The sequence below is a fragment of the Eretmochelys imbricata genome, chromosome 11 (genome assembly GCF_965152235.1).
Source record: "Eretmochelys imbricata isolate rEreImb1 chromosome 11, rEreImb1.hap1, whole genome shotgun sequence".
NCBI classification, from domain to species: Eukaryota; Metazoa; Chordata; order Testudines; family Cheloniidae; genus Eretmochelys; species Eretmochelys imbricata.
The window spans coordinates 39,545,011-39,561,101 of NC_135582.1; the positions used below are offsets into that span (position 1 = coordinate 39,545,011).

The 16,091-nt window shown below is 39.6% G+C and overlaps 1 protein-coding gene across 1 annotated transcript in view; it reads left to right on the forward strand.

Moving 5' to 3' along the window:
- MYO3B (myosin IIIB) overlaps window positions 1-16,091 on the forward strand; it is a 263,385-nt gene that overhangs the window by 97,528 nt on the left and 149,766 nt on the right. Inside the window, exons 10-16 of the mRNA XM_077830392.1 lie at window positions 8,836-8,932; window positions 9,915-10,031; window positions 10,503-10,607; window positions 13,114-13,197; window positions 14,108-14,310; window positions 14,836-14,934; window positions 15,636-15,750. Coding sequence (XP_077686518.1) covers window positions 8,836-8,932; window positions 9,915-10,031; window positions 10,503-10,607; window positions 13,114-13,197; window positions 14,108-14,310; window positions 14,836-14,934; window positions 15,636-15,750 — 820 coding nt within the window. The remainder of the gene's footprint in view (window positions 1-8,835; window positions 8,933-9,914; window positions 10,032-10,502; window positions 10,608-13,113; window positions 13,198-14,107; window positions 14,311-14,835; window positions 14,935-15,635; window positions 15,751-16,091) is intronic.

Sequence of the window (16,091 nt, forward strand, 5' to 3'; positions counted from 1 at the left end):
CACCACCCTATACCGGAAACCTACTGACTGCTATGCCTACCTACATGCCTCCAGTTTTCATCCAGACCACACCACACGATCCATTGTCTACAGCCAAGCTCTCCGATACAACCGCATTTGCTCTAACCCCTCAGACAGAGACAAACGCCTCCAAGATCTCTATCAAGCATTCTTACAACTACAGTACCCACCTGCTGAAGTGAAGAAACAGATTGACAGAGCCAGAAGAGTACCCAGAAGTTACCTACTACAGGACAGACCTAACAAAGAAAATAACAGAACGCCACTAGCCATCACCTTCAGTCCCCAACTAAAACCTCTCCAACGCATCCTCAAGGATCTACAACCTATCCTGAAGGACGACCAATCACTCTCACAGCTCTTGGGAGACAGGCCAGTCCTTGCTTACAGACAGCCCCCCAACCTGAAGCAAATACTTACCAGCAACCACACACCACACAACAAAACCACTAACCCAGGAACCAATCCTTGCAACAAAGCTCGTTGCCAACTGTGTCCACATATCTATTCAAGGGACACCATCATAGGGCCTAATCACATCAGCCACACTATCAGAGGCTCGTTCACCTGCACATCTACCAATGTGATATGTGCCAGCAATGCCCCTCTGCCATGTACATTGGCCAAACTGGACAGTCTTACGTAAAAGAATAAATGGACACAAATCAGATGTCAAGAATTATAACATTCAAAAACCAGTTGGAGAACACTTCAATCTCTTTGGTCACTCGATTACAGACCTAAAAGTGGCAATTCTTCAACAAAAAGACTTCAAAATCAGACTCCAATGAGAGACTGCTGAATTGGAATTAATTTGCAAACTGGATACAATTAACTTAGGCTTGAATAAAGACTGGGAATGGATGTGTCATTACACAAAGTAAAACTATTTCCCCATGTTTATGTCCCCCCATCCCCCACTGTTCCTCACATGTTCTTGTCAACTGCTGAAAATGGCCCACCTTGATTATCACTACAAAAGGTTTTTTCCGCCCCCCTCTCCTGCTGGTAATAGCTCACCTTACCTGTAAAAAGAAAAGGAGTACTTGTGGCACCTTAGAGACTAACAAATTTATTAGAGCATAAGTTTTCGTGAGCTACAGCTCACTTCATCATCACTTCACCTTAGCTGACCACTCTTGTTACAATGTGTATGGTAACACCCATTGTTTCATGTTCTCTGTGTATATAAAATCTCCCCACTGTATTTTCCACTGCATGCATCCGATGAAGTGAGCTGTAACTCACGAAAGCTTATGCTCAAATAAATTTGTTAGTCTCTAAGGTGCCACAAGTACTCCTTTTCTTTTATCAAACTCTTGTTACTGAACCTGGCCTTACATAATAAACGTGAGATGCTGGGGAAGGGACTGAGTATATTGCTACAGAAAGTGACCTGGTGCTGAATGAGGGACAGGAATAGAGTTTGTTTTGATAGACTCAGGCCCCACATAGTAATGAACTGAGGAAAACTAGAAGGGAGGTGGACTCAAATTCAGGAAAGGGTATCAATAACAGAAGATGGATGCATGGTTCAGGAGTAAATGAGCAGAGCTCCCGGTCACATGCAGTGTCTGTAAAGACTTTCTGACATAAATACTCTATGCCATAAATAAAGGAGGGTGTGTAATAATGTGGCTAGGGCACAGTCTTGCTATATTTGGATTGTAAATTTTTCCAGGCAGGGACCTCATCGATTTGCATGGAACATTTCATGGAACTATATACATAATCATTATCATAAAAAAATCGGACAGGGAATTAGCATAACCAAGTTTTGTTCCCCGTTCTGTCACTAAATCCATATGGCAGCTTGGTAAATCACTTAATTTCACTGTGCCTCAATTCAGCCACCTGTGAAGTGGTAATTATGATAACGTCTTCACTTGTTGCATTATGTCTATAAAATTAGATTGTAATCTCTTGAAGGCAGAAGTTTGTATTTTACTTGTTCTATTAGACACCCTTAGGCATGCTTTTAGTCATTGTAAAAATATTAATGAAGAAGAACTTGAATATTGCCTACTTCTATCTATTTTCTCTGTCCCTTGGAAGGCTCAGGGAAGGGGGGAGTATTAGTGATTATGGAAAGTCCAAGCTCTCCGTTCACAATAAAACCCTTGCTCAGTTCCGGTAGGTAAATATTTTTGTGAAATAGCATTTGGGTATGTTGGATAATCCATTAGGGGAGATTATAATGGAGAGCTGTTCCCTTTCCAAACATGTCTTTTGATGTCCTGAACTCATTTTTGTGGTCAGTTGTTTTTTTGATTCATGGCACAAGAGATTCCACCATCTAGACTGATTTTCAGCAGGCTGTTTCCTGATACTCCTAAATGTTAAACTGCTCTTTGAGCTGACTTCACTGGCAATATATACTGCAAAAAGTAGGTGTGTATTGTGGAATTGTACATGTCAAGACCTCATCCAAACTTGGCAGAGCTGGTAGCTGGTTCAAAATGTAAACAATGGGAAAACATATGTCAAACTTCATAATATCATTATGCTTAAAGATGTTGTTGTGCTACATTTAGAAGAGCAACGTCAAAGTTAGGAATCTCAAAATTCTACCTTCTTCTTGCATCCTTTAGTCTGGTTGCCAATTCTTGATTTCTTCGTATGGATTTATCCCTGAACCAAATCCTTCCATGGTATTTTTTTCAAAACTAAAAAATGAGTGCAAGAAATACTTCCAACAGCCGAGTAATTGTGAATAGAATTGGCTGGAAAATGCGGGGGGAGGGAGGGGGAAGTGCATAAAATATTTTGTTGACATTTTGAAAAACACCAGAAAATAATTCATGATACATTTTTGCAAATAGTTTCCCCTGCAATTTCAAATACTCAAAAATCTCAGGCAGCAAGTAAAAAGAAATCCTAAAATAAAAAATCATTGTACCCATTCTAGCAATCAGGAGCAAATCTAAAATAACAGAGAGTGGCCATGTGTGAGCTGGAGGAATACAAATTCAGTAAGAGCAGTTTCTGCTTTTTGGGTTTGGGGGAATAATTGCAAGTCCTGGTGAGGAAAAACAATTTTGAAAAATACTGGAATTTAGAAACAATTTAAAAAATAGTAGAATATGCATTTTAACCTTCACTTGGCATCCTCCTCCTGAACCAGCCCTCAACATTTTAGGTATTGTGCAACAAAAACACTTCAAATTATACTGTTGTGATGAAATAGAAGAGTAACAGAAAAGAGCCTTAGAGGGCCCTCTATAGAATGCTATTGATATTAGGAGATGAAAAGGTAGTGGATGTCATGTCTAGCAGAGATATGCTTAATAAATAGGTTGCAGGTCATTGGTAAGTCCCTTGATGGCATCTGGCTGATTTTCAGAGGAAGTTAATATGGGGCAGCTCTGTTAATCCATTGCCACCTGTCTACTTTGCTAACCCTCTCAATCAACCATCATAGTGGTTAAAATTGACAAAAACAATGGTCTTTTGTAGCACCCCAGGCTGAACTGCAGTCTGGAAGAATCAAGCTGATGGTCACAAATTGGTGTTGGGCAAATCCAAAATGGTTATGGTTCAAAATGGCCAGTTCTCAGATTAACAGAGGCTTTAAGGAGCCTCACTCCAGATCTGGCTCTCTACTCTCTCTGCTGTTTCTCTGCTATCTGGAGAGCCTGTGCTCCCCTCTACCAATAGTTCTTCCCTTCAGAAGGGTCAGTCAGGCAACTTGTTCTGCCAGCTTCTGGCCAGCTCATCTTCTCATGATAATAGGGGAAAGTGAAGATTTAGTGTCTGAGTGGATGGGTTCTTATTTGATCCATATTGAGCCGCCCTGTCTTAATGCAAAGACCGAGCTTTGTTGCCATGTGCATTTCTGAGAGAGAGAGAACCATTAGCAGAAAAATTAACCCTTTGTGAGATTTAATTCCCCCCATCTATGCTGGCACAGAAAGTTACAAATTATACTCCCCTGAGATGGGGCCCTGCACCAGCAGAGAAAGGATGAAGAAGAACCTGTGGGCTCAGCTAGCCCTGCCTGCTATACCTGCAGCCAATTCAAAGCCTGGAGGGGCAATAAAAGGAGAGCCTGACTCAGTTGACTGGTCAGGAAGGAGGACAGAGTTCCGCCTCTCCGCCTGAAGGGAGCTTCGCTTGCAGAGTTGCAGAGAGATGGGCCTGATTGCTGGAGCAGTCACTGGGCAGGAACATCATACCCCAAGGAATGAGGAATGCTTGAATCAGAGACTATTTGGGAAGAAAGCCCGAATTAAAGGACAGGAACGCTGTCCTGGAAGACTGGGGGATGGCCCAGCATTGAGGTAGGCTTGCTTTTTGTTGTAGAACATTTTGAGGTTTAACCTACCCAGAAAGGGGTAAGACTGAAGAGGCAACAATGAGCCAGTGGGTCACAGTCTGCCTCAGTGGACACCGGAAATAGAGACTTCTTCCCCCAGGGCACCTGGAAGGTCCACAAAGGGGCACTGCTCCAGCCACACCACTACACTGCCCCCATACTCTCTCCAGGTGGAGGGCAGTTTTAAGCTGCAGTTGGCTACCTGCCATAGGAGACCTACTGAAGAAGATTGCCCAAGAAATATGCTGAATCTGTCCCATCCCACAGCCATCCTCTCCGCATCCTCTCCTTGCCCATTGCTGCCCATTTTGGAGGATCCACTGGTCAGCTGTGAACTCCCCAAAGGAAGGGAAGTTGCAGGTGCTTGGTGACACTGCTGCCTACCCTAGCAGGCTTTCCATTACTGGGGTCCCTTCTTTGTGGGCTCTATCTGTGGTAGAAGCTGGTGGAACCTGGTGTTGAATCCTCGTGCCCTTAATGAGAGATTGTAAATTTGTCACTAGGGAAGGAGGCAAGTCTAAAAGCCTCCTAGCTAACATTAAAAGAATGCAGAAAGAGAGCAGGTTCAGAAGTGCCGGCAGGTCAAATATCAGGACCAGAACTGCACTGGCCTGGCAGCCCCCTGCATTGTCATTAGCCAGTTTGATTAGTGCAGGACCCTATCAGAGGAGGGGAAGGTCTTACAAACAGATAGCCAGCTACTTTGGCAGCTTACATTCAGTTTTGAAATCAATTAACTGTAAAGAATTTGATTGCATCAAGCTTGAAATTTCCTCTTTGCGTGAGCTAAGACGTATAATGGCAAGCAAAACCAAAAGTAGTGCTCAGATTGTAAAATGTTGTGCAGGATTTAATGCAACTCTTCAAGACATCAGCTGTATAAATATCAAGGGAAGGAGTTAAAAGACAAAAACCTGAAAACTATTATGGGCAAGGAAACTACTGATTCCCAGCCTGATTACACGATATATACTTATGCTGGAGCTCACACAGATTTTTATTATAGCCAGGCCCAAATTTGTGATGTTACATTTAAGGTTGTGTCAGTGTTTCCATTATGACTGTCATTAAGGTCAGTGAGAGGTTCACAGTTAATTCTTCCTATTGTGTTCAATATTTTCCTTGCAAAGTCTTAGTCCAGGAGCAATCGTTTGCTTTCAGATTACAATAATGTAAGAAAGGGTGAGCTAGGAGTTTAGACTCTTTGTTTTTCCTCCACCTCTTCTATGCACAAACTATTTGTTCCTATGTTGGTCCTAGATAAAATATGAATAAACTAAAAACTGTGATAAGTTTCATTGCACCAAGAGTATTTAGGCCAAGAAAGAGGCTCTGATGGAATTTGAGAGGGTGGTTGGTACTTCCAGACACTACATGGATGAAAATCTTTGGTCCACTCTGCCTTTCTCCTGAGTTTGGAGCTGTCAGTGAGGATGTCTTCTTCTTTGGGCCACGTGATCCCTTTACATTTTCTTCCCCAAATGACCAAATAATCCTCCTCTATGCTGCTGCCACCAATACCCTATGTCAGTGTTCTTTTGTTTATTTTCATACATAGGTGCACGTTCGCACACACACACATACATACAAACCAAGAATAGTTGTCACTGATTTTATCTTGTTCATAAAAATATGGCTATTCCCCAATTAAAAATTGATTTTCTCTGCTTTTTGGTAATATACTTTTTAGGTAAAATATTAACTGTAGAGGGCTGACATTGGTAGAACCATTAAATATTACTGTTTGCGTTCCTTCAACATTCTCTCTGTCAACATATCTGCAGGCCATAGGGTCAATAGAAAACTGATGAGGCAAGCATGAGATCTGAAGCTAATGTGATGTTATGCTCCTAATGTTCTCCTCCTAATCAGGTACTTGAGAAAATGAGTTAAGCACAAGAAAATATATATTCACAGTGGTCTTTGTTTTCCTTATGTTTGATTAAGAATAGTTTCTTTACTCATTTGTTTGTACAGGGTAAAAAAAAAATTTCCAGTAATAAAACTGACTTGTTTATCGCATAGGGAAAAGAAACAGTTGGAATTTTATAATCAGATAAGAGATTAGTTTACAAAGCCACTCTGCAATTGGAGATGTTTAGGTATGATTGTAACTTCCTCCGTGCACCTATGGTATAAACATAGGCACATCCAAAGTACTTGCAAATTTGCTGTGATTTGACATTGCTCCTGCAATCTTTCACTTCAATAATGTCTGAATATGGATGTTTTCTTCCATCATCCTTTCTGACAACAACTTTGCCTGGTGCGTCTCAAGGCCGATAAAGGAACTAATGTTAAAATAGTTGTTCTACTTCTGGATTAATGAATGTTCCTATGTTTGGATGGACCTGATTACTCATGATGACATCCTTCTCTGCAATTTAATTAGAGACTCTAGATTTAAACTTAAACCAAAAACAATCAACAAAACAACGATGGGCCAGATCAGCTCCTTTGATTTACACCAGCTGAGGATCTGGCCCATCATTATGAATGTAAATCTCTAAATATCACCTTTTAAAAAAATAAACACAGGAAAAAACAGAAAATGACAAGTTCCCTTTGATGGGAGTTTCAGCTAATACACATCCTATCCATGCTGTCCACAGGAAATGACTCCCATTATGGTAATTATTAATTCATCACTTCCTGTTCATTTTCTCCTTGTGTCACTTCTTGGTTATGCATAGCAGCATAGTAAACCACCAGATTGTGTGGGAACATGGGATGCAAAATATAAATAAGACTGTCTCAAAAAATTTGTATGAGTATTTTGGTGGGTTTTTTTCATTGCTGGTGAAACAATTGTATCCTGATTCTATTTTACACAATCAGAGTTCAAATAAATCTATAGAAATGATTTTTCTAGGATGTTACAGTGTACTAAGTAGCCAAAACTAACAATGAAAATGAGTAAAAAAAGAAACCAAGAAACAAGATCCTTAAATGTAATCTGCATTTGTCAGGGTGCCACTGTAGTTAAATGTCTCTACCTCCTCCCTCTTTGCTAAAAGGCTAATTCCGATCAATAATTCTTATGCACCTGACCGTAAGTTTGCTTGTTGTATCGGAAAACTTAAGTTTGGAACTGCATGTGTGTTGGGGGCGGGGGTAGAGCAAGAGCACTTATGCTGCTCTTTGAAACATGATTTTCAAAAGTCAGTAATTGTAGACGGGGGGAGGGGAAAAGACCTGGTATCTTTTTCTTTGCACATCAACCTTCCATATTATATACACGTGTCGACAGAAGCATGCTAGTATTGTCCTACCTACCAGATGTACTATTATCATTGGTTAGGAATGTGTTCTCATGTGATTCCTACTTTATACATGGCAACTGATGCAGCAGCATTCTGTCAGGAGCTGTCATTGAGGATCAATGCTTAGTGTTACGCAGCAGGATGCTGCTGTATCTCAGTGGGTGTCCTCCTGCTATGCTTTGATTCTATTTGTTATAGAGAAAAAACATGGTCGTGCTTACATGGTGTTCATCTATCACCTCCTCTGTGGAAGACATTTCATACTCTCTTAATTTGTTCCCATTTCTTTATAAAATGTGATATGTTGTTTAAAAAAATACACCAGCTTTTTCAAAGATTCCTTCAGTGTAATCAGATTATAAAGGGGTTATGGGACAGTTTGTCTCTGCTTCTAATTGGGTGGCTTAAAGACTATCATTAAATCTCTGAGGAGAAGCTGACTGAACATCCATAGAATTTAAAGTCTGATGGCAGTTGTGGTTCAAAAATGTTGTTCTGGACCAGGCGCAGGGTCATCTGAGGAGACGCTCTGGCAAACGCCAAGGTAACGGGAAGGACATTTTACTCTTTGTTGTTTGTTGTAGCCCCAGTAGTTGGAATAACTAAAGTTCCTAGAAAAAATATTTAATTAGATGAACTGGTAATATATTCATGTTTACGTGGGACTAATATCTTGTGATGAGGAGGTGGGAAAGAAGGGGAGGTATTTCGATAGGTTTCTATAATATTCAGAAAAGAAAAGGAGTACTTGTGGCACCTTAGAGACTAACAAAATTATTTGAGCATAAGCTTTCGTGAGCTACAGCTCACTTCATCAGATGCATTCCGACGAAGTGAGCTATAGCTCACGAAAGCTTATGCTCAAATAATTTTGTTAGTCGCTAAGGTGCCACAAGTACTCCTTTTCTTTTCTGAATACAGACTAACACGACTGCTGCTCTGGAACATATAATATTCAGAGACAGCCTGCCCACAGATAATCCTTCATCTGAGAGCACTGCAAAAAAGTTAAGGGGTAAATATTGTGAAGGAAAAAATATGGGAGCTATGTTGGGCTTTTAGCTGATGCATTTATTTAAAAATATTCCCTCAAAATGCTCCATGGTAAGTAGTTTAGAGAGTGTGCCTGTTTTCTGTTTGAAAAGATCACCCCCTAAGTTAATTATTATTGCCTCTCACTGGATGAATTTTTTAGAATCGTGTTTTCACACTGATACTCTGTTAACACACCTGCAGGTATGAACGAATACATACTAGAAGACCTTATCATGTGGATGCGGCTAACAAATATGCTCTAGATGATGATCTAGTAAATCTAGAGGTTCTAGATGAGGTACTGTACCATTCAGGCATCAGTTTCTCAGCCCTGACCATTACATCACATGTATTGCTTGCTTCTGCTTTATAGGTTTTATTCTAACAGTGTCATCATGTCACAAAATTAATTGTTCATAGTCTTGGCATAGAAGAATAACTGTTCCACACGTGATTCTGATCTGCTATCACAAGTTCATTTATATTCTACTCAGTGATATAAAAGCAGTTTCAGTAAAACCTAAAACACAGAAGAACTGAATGATGGATGATGCTAGTTTAAATTATTTTCTATTTGCAAGAAAATTGAAGCTTAGCCTCAAAAACCAGGATTAGAATTATTTTTCTTCAAAACCAATAATGTATTTAAAAGAATGTCCCAGCTACAGATAATAAAGACTCTATTATGAAAAGAGTGATAAACTCATACGTATAATCTTCAAGTTTTAATACACCACATGTGTGCAGAGAACCTGTTAATTTTAGCTTGGGGTAACCTTAACTTGTATTCCAACAGGAACAACATATAATATAAAAATGTGCTGGGTTCCCATATAAAACAATTTTATGGAGTAATACCTGAAAAATTGTGATCTTGTTTTATGTTCCTTTTGTTCTATGATGAACTCATGAGCATGAAGAGTCAAATTACAAAAATTAAGTGACAGTTTACATGCAAGTTTGGCAATGAAACCCCCCCAAATCCGATAACCTCTATGGCCATTTACTGCATTAAAGTGTTTGCTTCTCTGACAGGCATAACAGCATAAACTAATAAAAAAATAGGGTTATTGTTTTTAGTTTGGTTTTGTTGCAATACTGTAAAGAGAGATGCATGACGTTTTGAAAATATTGGTTTGGTTTTGTGAGGTCAGTGGTTGACATAAATGACAAATAACATTTAAGATAATCAGTTATTACTCAGTGTTCTCAATATATTTACAATGAATTTTGCTATCTGGAAAAATATTTCTTAACTGTCAAATGTTTTATAATCCTAGGATACAATTATCCATCAACTTCAGAAGCGTTATGCTGATCTACAAATTTATACTTATGTTGGAGACATTTTAATAGCCTTAAACCCCTTCCAGAATCTCAGCATATATTCTCCACAGGTAAGAGGAACAACAAGATGAGGACAATACCTGCTGTAGATTGTAAAATTGAAGATGCACAAGAAAGAAAAGGCTTGTAAATGGTTAGGAGTCTTGGTCACTGAAAACCACAAAAATATATTTAAAATAAAACTTACAAAATTTCTTTAAATCATTACTCTGTGGAGAACATCTCTATCGAGCTTATGTGCCCTTCCCCATCACCAAAGTATCTGAGCCCTCACAATCTATAATATATTTACCCACACAACACCCTATGGGGGAGCAGTACTATTATCCCCATTTTACAAATAGGGAGCTGAGGCACAGACAGACAAAGTGACTTGCTCAAGATCACAGAGAAAGTCGGCGGCACATAAGGGAATTGAACCGTCTTCCCAGGCTAGCATCCTAATCACCAGACCATCCTTCCTGACATCCCTGATTACACAGGGTGAAATTTTTATTTTGACAGATTTCTTTTTCATTTAGTTTTCCACGCTTTACCATGGTGTGAAGCGGTCATCAAATCCCCCCCACATATTTGCCTCTGCCGATGCTGCTTACCAGGGCATGGTAACTTTCAGCAAGGATCAGGTAAGAATGAGTTAATCTCGTTTTATACTTAACATTGGTCATAGAATGCTGTATTACTTAGGTTACGTTTAGTATTCTGTCACTGATCTTTGTGAAACCTTCTGTTCCAGAGTATGTATGTATAGCAGAAAAAATGGAACAGCATTCCAATCAGTTTTAGGACTACTGAAAAGGTCATGGTACAGTAGTAGACACTATAAGGTTGAATACTCAGTCAGTGTAAATCAGCGTAGCTCCATTGATTCCAGATAACACCAGCTGACGATCTTTGCCCTATGGGCCTGATTCTGTACTCTCTTGCATCCAGTACACTCATTTACAACTGTGCAAAATGTGTGTAAAATGCTGCCATATCAGTGGCATTTTGCACTTAGCTCGCACAGGTGCAAGACAATGGAGAATCAGTCCCTGTGACTACAAGTCACAGAAAATACAAACATTAACTATGGGATCACTCATTTTCATGGTAAAATATAATAATGAGAGTTCTAACATAAATGTAATGAGGACGCAAATCCAATTATATGGCAATGATTTTAATGAGAATGGAAATATAGTGTACAGAAACTGGATTCCTTCTTACAATATTTTCAAGATTGTAATTCTTGTATTCCTTTTCACATGATGCACTATGCATAGATATGGGTATTGGGGAATAATAATGATTTTATTTATAAAATCCTCTGTGACATGCATACTGCACATTAGTTCATAGTAAATACTTCTAAAGAAGGTTTAAAAACACAATAAAATAATACAATAAAACCGTATTCAGAATACACCAGACAAAGATGAATATAGATGAACCCTGCACATGAAAAAGGAGAAAGAGGGTTGACAGTTTATTGGGTTTTGGGGAGTGCAGGTACCAAGGGTCCATTAGATGTAGCTATTAGTTATGTAACTCTTGAGGGGTTTTGCTAAGAAACTAGTATCTGTGTAGAATAAATGGGATGAGGGGATTTGTTGAAGTTAAGAAGCAAGTTCATCATTTTGAAATCAGCCCATCAGGTTTATTTTGTAAATCTTAATTTTTTCAAGTGCCTTATATATGATTACAAACTAATTTTGCCTTGTGGATCCATATCCTTGAGCTTAGGTAGCTAACTATTTATAGGCATCTTGGTATACTGTCAGCATAGCTAATATACTGTTTACTGTTTCCAAAAGACTACTGTACAAGTAATCTTTGAGCCTAGGACTCCCAGGGTTGGTTGATCCAATCAATAAAATCTGTGGCTACGGATCTGTTAGTTCTGACACCAGGTACGGGAGGAATGTAGATCTTCTCTTCTGGGTTCCTCTCATAAACAGAAACACATTTGTTTGTCTGTCTTCTTTAGAAGCCCAGAATGCTGTGCCAGCTCAGGGATTAGCACTGTGTGTAGGGTGTTCCCTGTACATGGTACCAAACACTGAGGATTTTTTTTTAAGTGCAAGATCAGGCTTTTAGGGCATGGCTACACTTGCAGATGAAGAGCGCTTTGAATTAACCCAGCCTTCGTAGAGCACAGTAGGTAAAGCGCTGCAGTCTGTCCACACTGACAGCTTGAAGCACACTGGCATGGCCACATTTGCGGCACTTGCAGTGGCATGGGAGTGGTGCATTATGGGCAGTTATCCCAGCATACAAGTGGCTGCAACATGCTTTTCAAATGGGGGGTGGGGTGGGTGGAGTGTGATAGGGAGTGTGTTGTATCTATGTGGGGGGAGAGAGAGTGGATTTGGGGGGGGCTGAGAGCATGTCAGCATGCTGTCTTGTAAATTCAGACAGCAGCAGACCCCCCTCACCTCCCTGCCTCTCTCTCTCACACATAGCATTCCACACTAATGGTTGCTTTGTCTCAGAGCAGATAAGTAGCCGGCTGTCAGTAACGGAGCTTTCAAAGGGCATTTCCACATTCCTACAGCTGATTCCAAACAATGACAAGAGTGGCCACTTGACTTAAGGGGATTATGGGACGTTTCCGGAGGCTGATCAGAGCGCAGTAAAGCAACACCTCGTTCACACTGGCGCTGCGGTGCTCCAGCGAGGGCGCAGCAAACGTTATTCCACTCGCCAAGGTGCAGTACCAGCAGCGCTGTAGCCGCGGAGTCAGAGCGCTCTATGTGCCTTGCCAGTGTGGACGGGTAGTGAGCTAGTGCGCCCGGGGCGCCTTTATTGCGCTGTAACTCACAAGTGTAGCCAAGCCCTGAGACTGTACGTTAGGTAGAATGGTACTTTCCCAGTAAAAGAGTCCATGTTTCAAATAGTGTCATAGCATTGGGCTCTATGGATCTTATTCTCTCCATAAATGTATAAGCACCCAGAGATTATGATGATGCACCTTTTATTGATCAAAAGAGTGAAGAAACAAACATACTTGTGACTCTTACTGATATACAGAGAGTTGACTCTGAAGATGTCTTGGTATATATTCAAAACAATGTAAAAGTAGCAGTTGAACATCTGAGTTGATCAGCTTTATGGTGAACAATGCATTTACAACTTTGTTTTGTGTATCAGTGCATTATCATCAGTGGAGAAAGTGGTGCTGGAAAGACTGAAAGCGCCCACCTGATTGTCCAGCATTTGACATTCCTGGGAAAGGTATTTATAGCCAGCCAGGTAGCCCAGTAAGCATTGCATTTTAAACCATCTTTGCTGAAAAAAGCCCTGATGCATTTATTTCTAGCTTGTTGAAAACACTGAAAATTGAGCAGTACAGACTGGGGACTTTGTTATTAATTTGGATCTGATATTTTACACTGAAGAGACCATGGCCTAGTGATTAATTATTAACATAAAGAATATGCTAGTTTTAAGATCAGCTCCTGCGAAGGCTTATGCACGTGCTTAACTCTATGCACATGAGTTGTCCCATTAAAGTCAGTGAGAGTACTCACATGCACCATTGTTTGCAGAATTGGGACCGTAGGGTCTGATCCTTCTTTGCCATTGACTTCAATGTATAAACGATCAAGCCCATAATGATTAGTGCCTCTGGTTATCTACAGTGCTTATGACCTAGGTCCATTATTCAGACTATAAGGATCAGTGCCAGAATGAAATTGGGAAGGGCCTGCTGCAGCAAACACTTGTGCACATATTTAACTTTAAGCATATGAATAATGCCATTGAAGTCACAGCACTTTGAAAACTCAAGTGCTTAAAGTTAAACATATGTATAAATGCTGGCTGGATCAAAGCCTAAATGCTATTTATTGTCTGATATTTTATTTTGTTAAATTTTATTTTGTTAAAATAAAATATATGGAGCCTCCTAAGGCACATAAATTGCAAAGAGGGGGAAAATCCAATATCTTCACACCTGCTAGAGACTTTGTTTTCCCCTTCAATATGTGGGTGTGTTGTATCGGTAACTAGGTCAATTCACATGTGCCAGTAGCTGAAGATGCTGGACACCTGATAATGCACACTATGTTTCTGAGGCTGGGAAGAAGCCTGGAGTAAGCATTCTTTTGGGGCATTCCTTCTGACCTGTGTCTATTCTGTCAAGGCCAATAACCGCGCTCTGCGTGAGAAGATTCTTCAAGTGAACCCTCTGGTTGAAGCGTTTGGGAACGCCTGCACTGCAATCAATGACAACTCAAGTCGTTTTGGAAAATACCTGGAAATGCTGTTTACACCAACAGGAGCTGTAATGGGGGCAAAAATTTCTGAATATCTACTTGAAAAATCCAGAGTCATAAAGCAGGCTGTGTAGGTTAATAATACTATGTCCTTTCAAATCTAGTCTACCTTTTTTGGGGTTTGTGTTTATTTTTCCAGAACAGTTTTTACTTTTCAAAAAACACTTTTCAATGAAATTTTGTTCTAACTCCCTGGCTGGAAGTACAGTTAGTTTCATTCTTCTGAGCTGGAGACCAATACCACTCCATTGTTTGGTAAAGGATGCTGTGTATAGTATATTGTTTCTCCCAGAGCCTATTTCCTATAAACATATCATTGTACCTTTGTGCTCAACCTCCAACAACTTATAAAGGGAAGGAGTGGAGCCTGATCTTGGACTCATTGCCACCATCTAGTTGGGCTGGGTTTTGTGTGTTTAACAGATAAGATGGAAGAGCTTTTCATTGGGCTTTTGCTGCTTCTGGGAGCTTTGCCATTGACTTCAATGAGCATAGGATCAATCCCTCTTCCATTAACTTGACAGTGTACAGCATAGTGCAGACATGTAGATGCAGATATACCTGTAAGCTTTAAAATAATACATTTTTTTTCCAGAGGAGAAAAAAACTTCCATATATTTTACTATATTTATGCTGGTCTTTTTCATCAGAAGAAACTTTCTGAGTATAGACTTCCTGAAAAAAAGCCTCCTCGGTAACTATCACTAATTTGTTTTTAATGCGGTTGTAATTTGCTATTGATCGGGGCTTGCTTTCAGTGTGGTGCTTTAAAATCTCTCTCAATCTTTTTCTATCCCTTACGGATCTTTCTTAATCCTCCCAAGTACAGAAGTGGATGGACAATAAGGAATTACATTATTATTTTGTTTGAGGACTCGCAGCATTTATAATAAGAGGGAAAAAAGCCATCTCATCATTATCTAGATTTTCATTCCTTCTTTCAGGTCTTCTCTATCCCTAGAAATGAATGGCTGTGAATGTAGAGCTTTATGGTAATACTGAAGGAGCAACTCAAAATATATTGGTTTAAATTTATGTTACTCTTTGCATATTAGGGAAAATTCTACTTGAATGCATTAGTAGTTCCATTAAAGTAAATGGAATTGCACTGTCTTATTTCAGGGCTGAATCGTGTTCGTTAACTTTGAGTTACTAATTTCATTTGCTCTCCGTCTCTTTATTGGAAAACTATAATGTTGGGAAAACATTTTAATTTGTGCTGAAGGAACAAAAACTAATAGAAAGAAAATAATCCAAAACTTTTTGATTAGCATAACAATATTTATTTGGTTAAAAAACATTGCAATAAGTGGTCTGCTGCATTACTGATGCAATGCTATTGAACATCTGTTAACATCTGTTAACACAGCATTTTAATTATGCCACTTTATTTAGGTATATTGATAACGAAACTGGAAGAGTAATGCAAGATATTATTACTAAAGACTCATATGGAAGACAATTTGAAGCAATTCAACATTGCTTTAGGATCATAGGATTCACTGATGAGGTAAGAGATTAATCATGAACTAGCTACCAAAGCATTATTGACCTTATTTTTAAAAACCACCTCCAACGCTTCCTGTGCAAATAGTGGCATTTGTTGTCTAAATATATCATTATTCCACAGAATCTCACCTTTGTAATTGTGTGTACAAAACTGCACCCACAGAACTGGAGGACAGACTGAGGCTTCAGTTTTACTGAGGCAAGCTCCATTCTATCCCCTTCACATTTCCATTTCTATCTCACTTTTCCACTTCAGAGGGAGTTTGCCTGAATAAAGAGAGAGTAAAAACTGAACTGGGCAAGTAAAAACCTCAGAATGACCCAATGGGCTTTACACACACA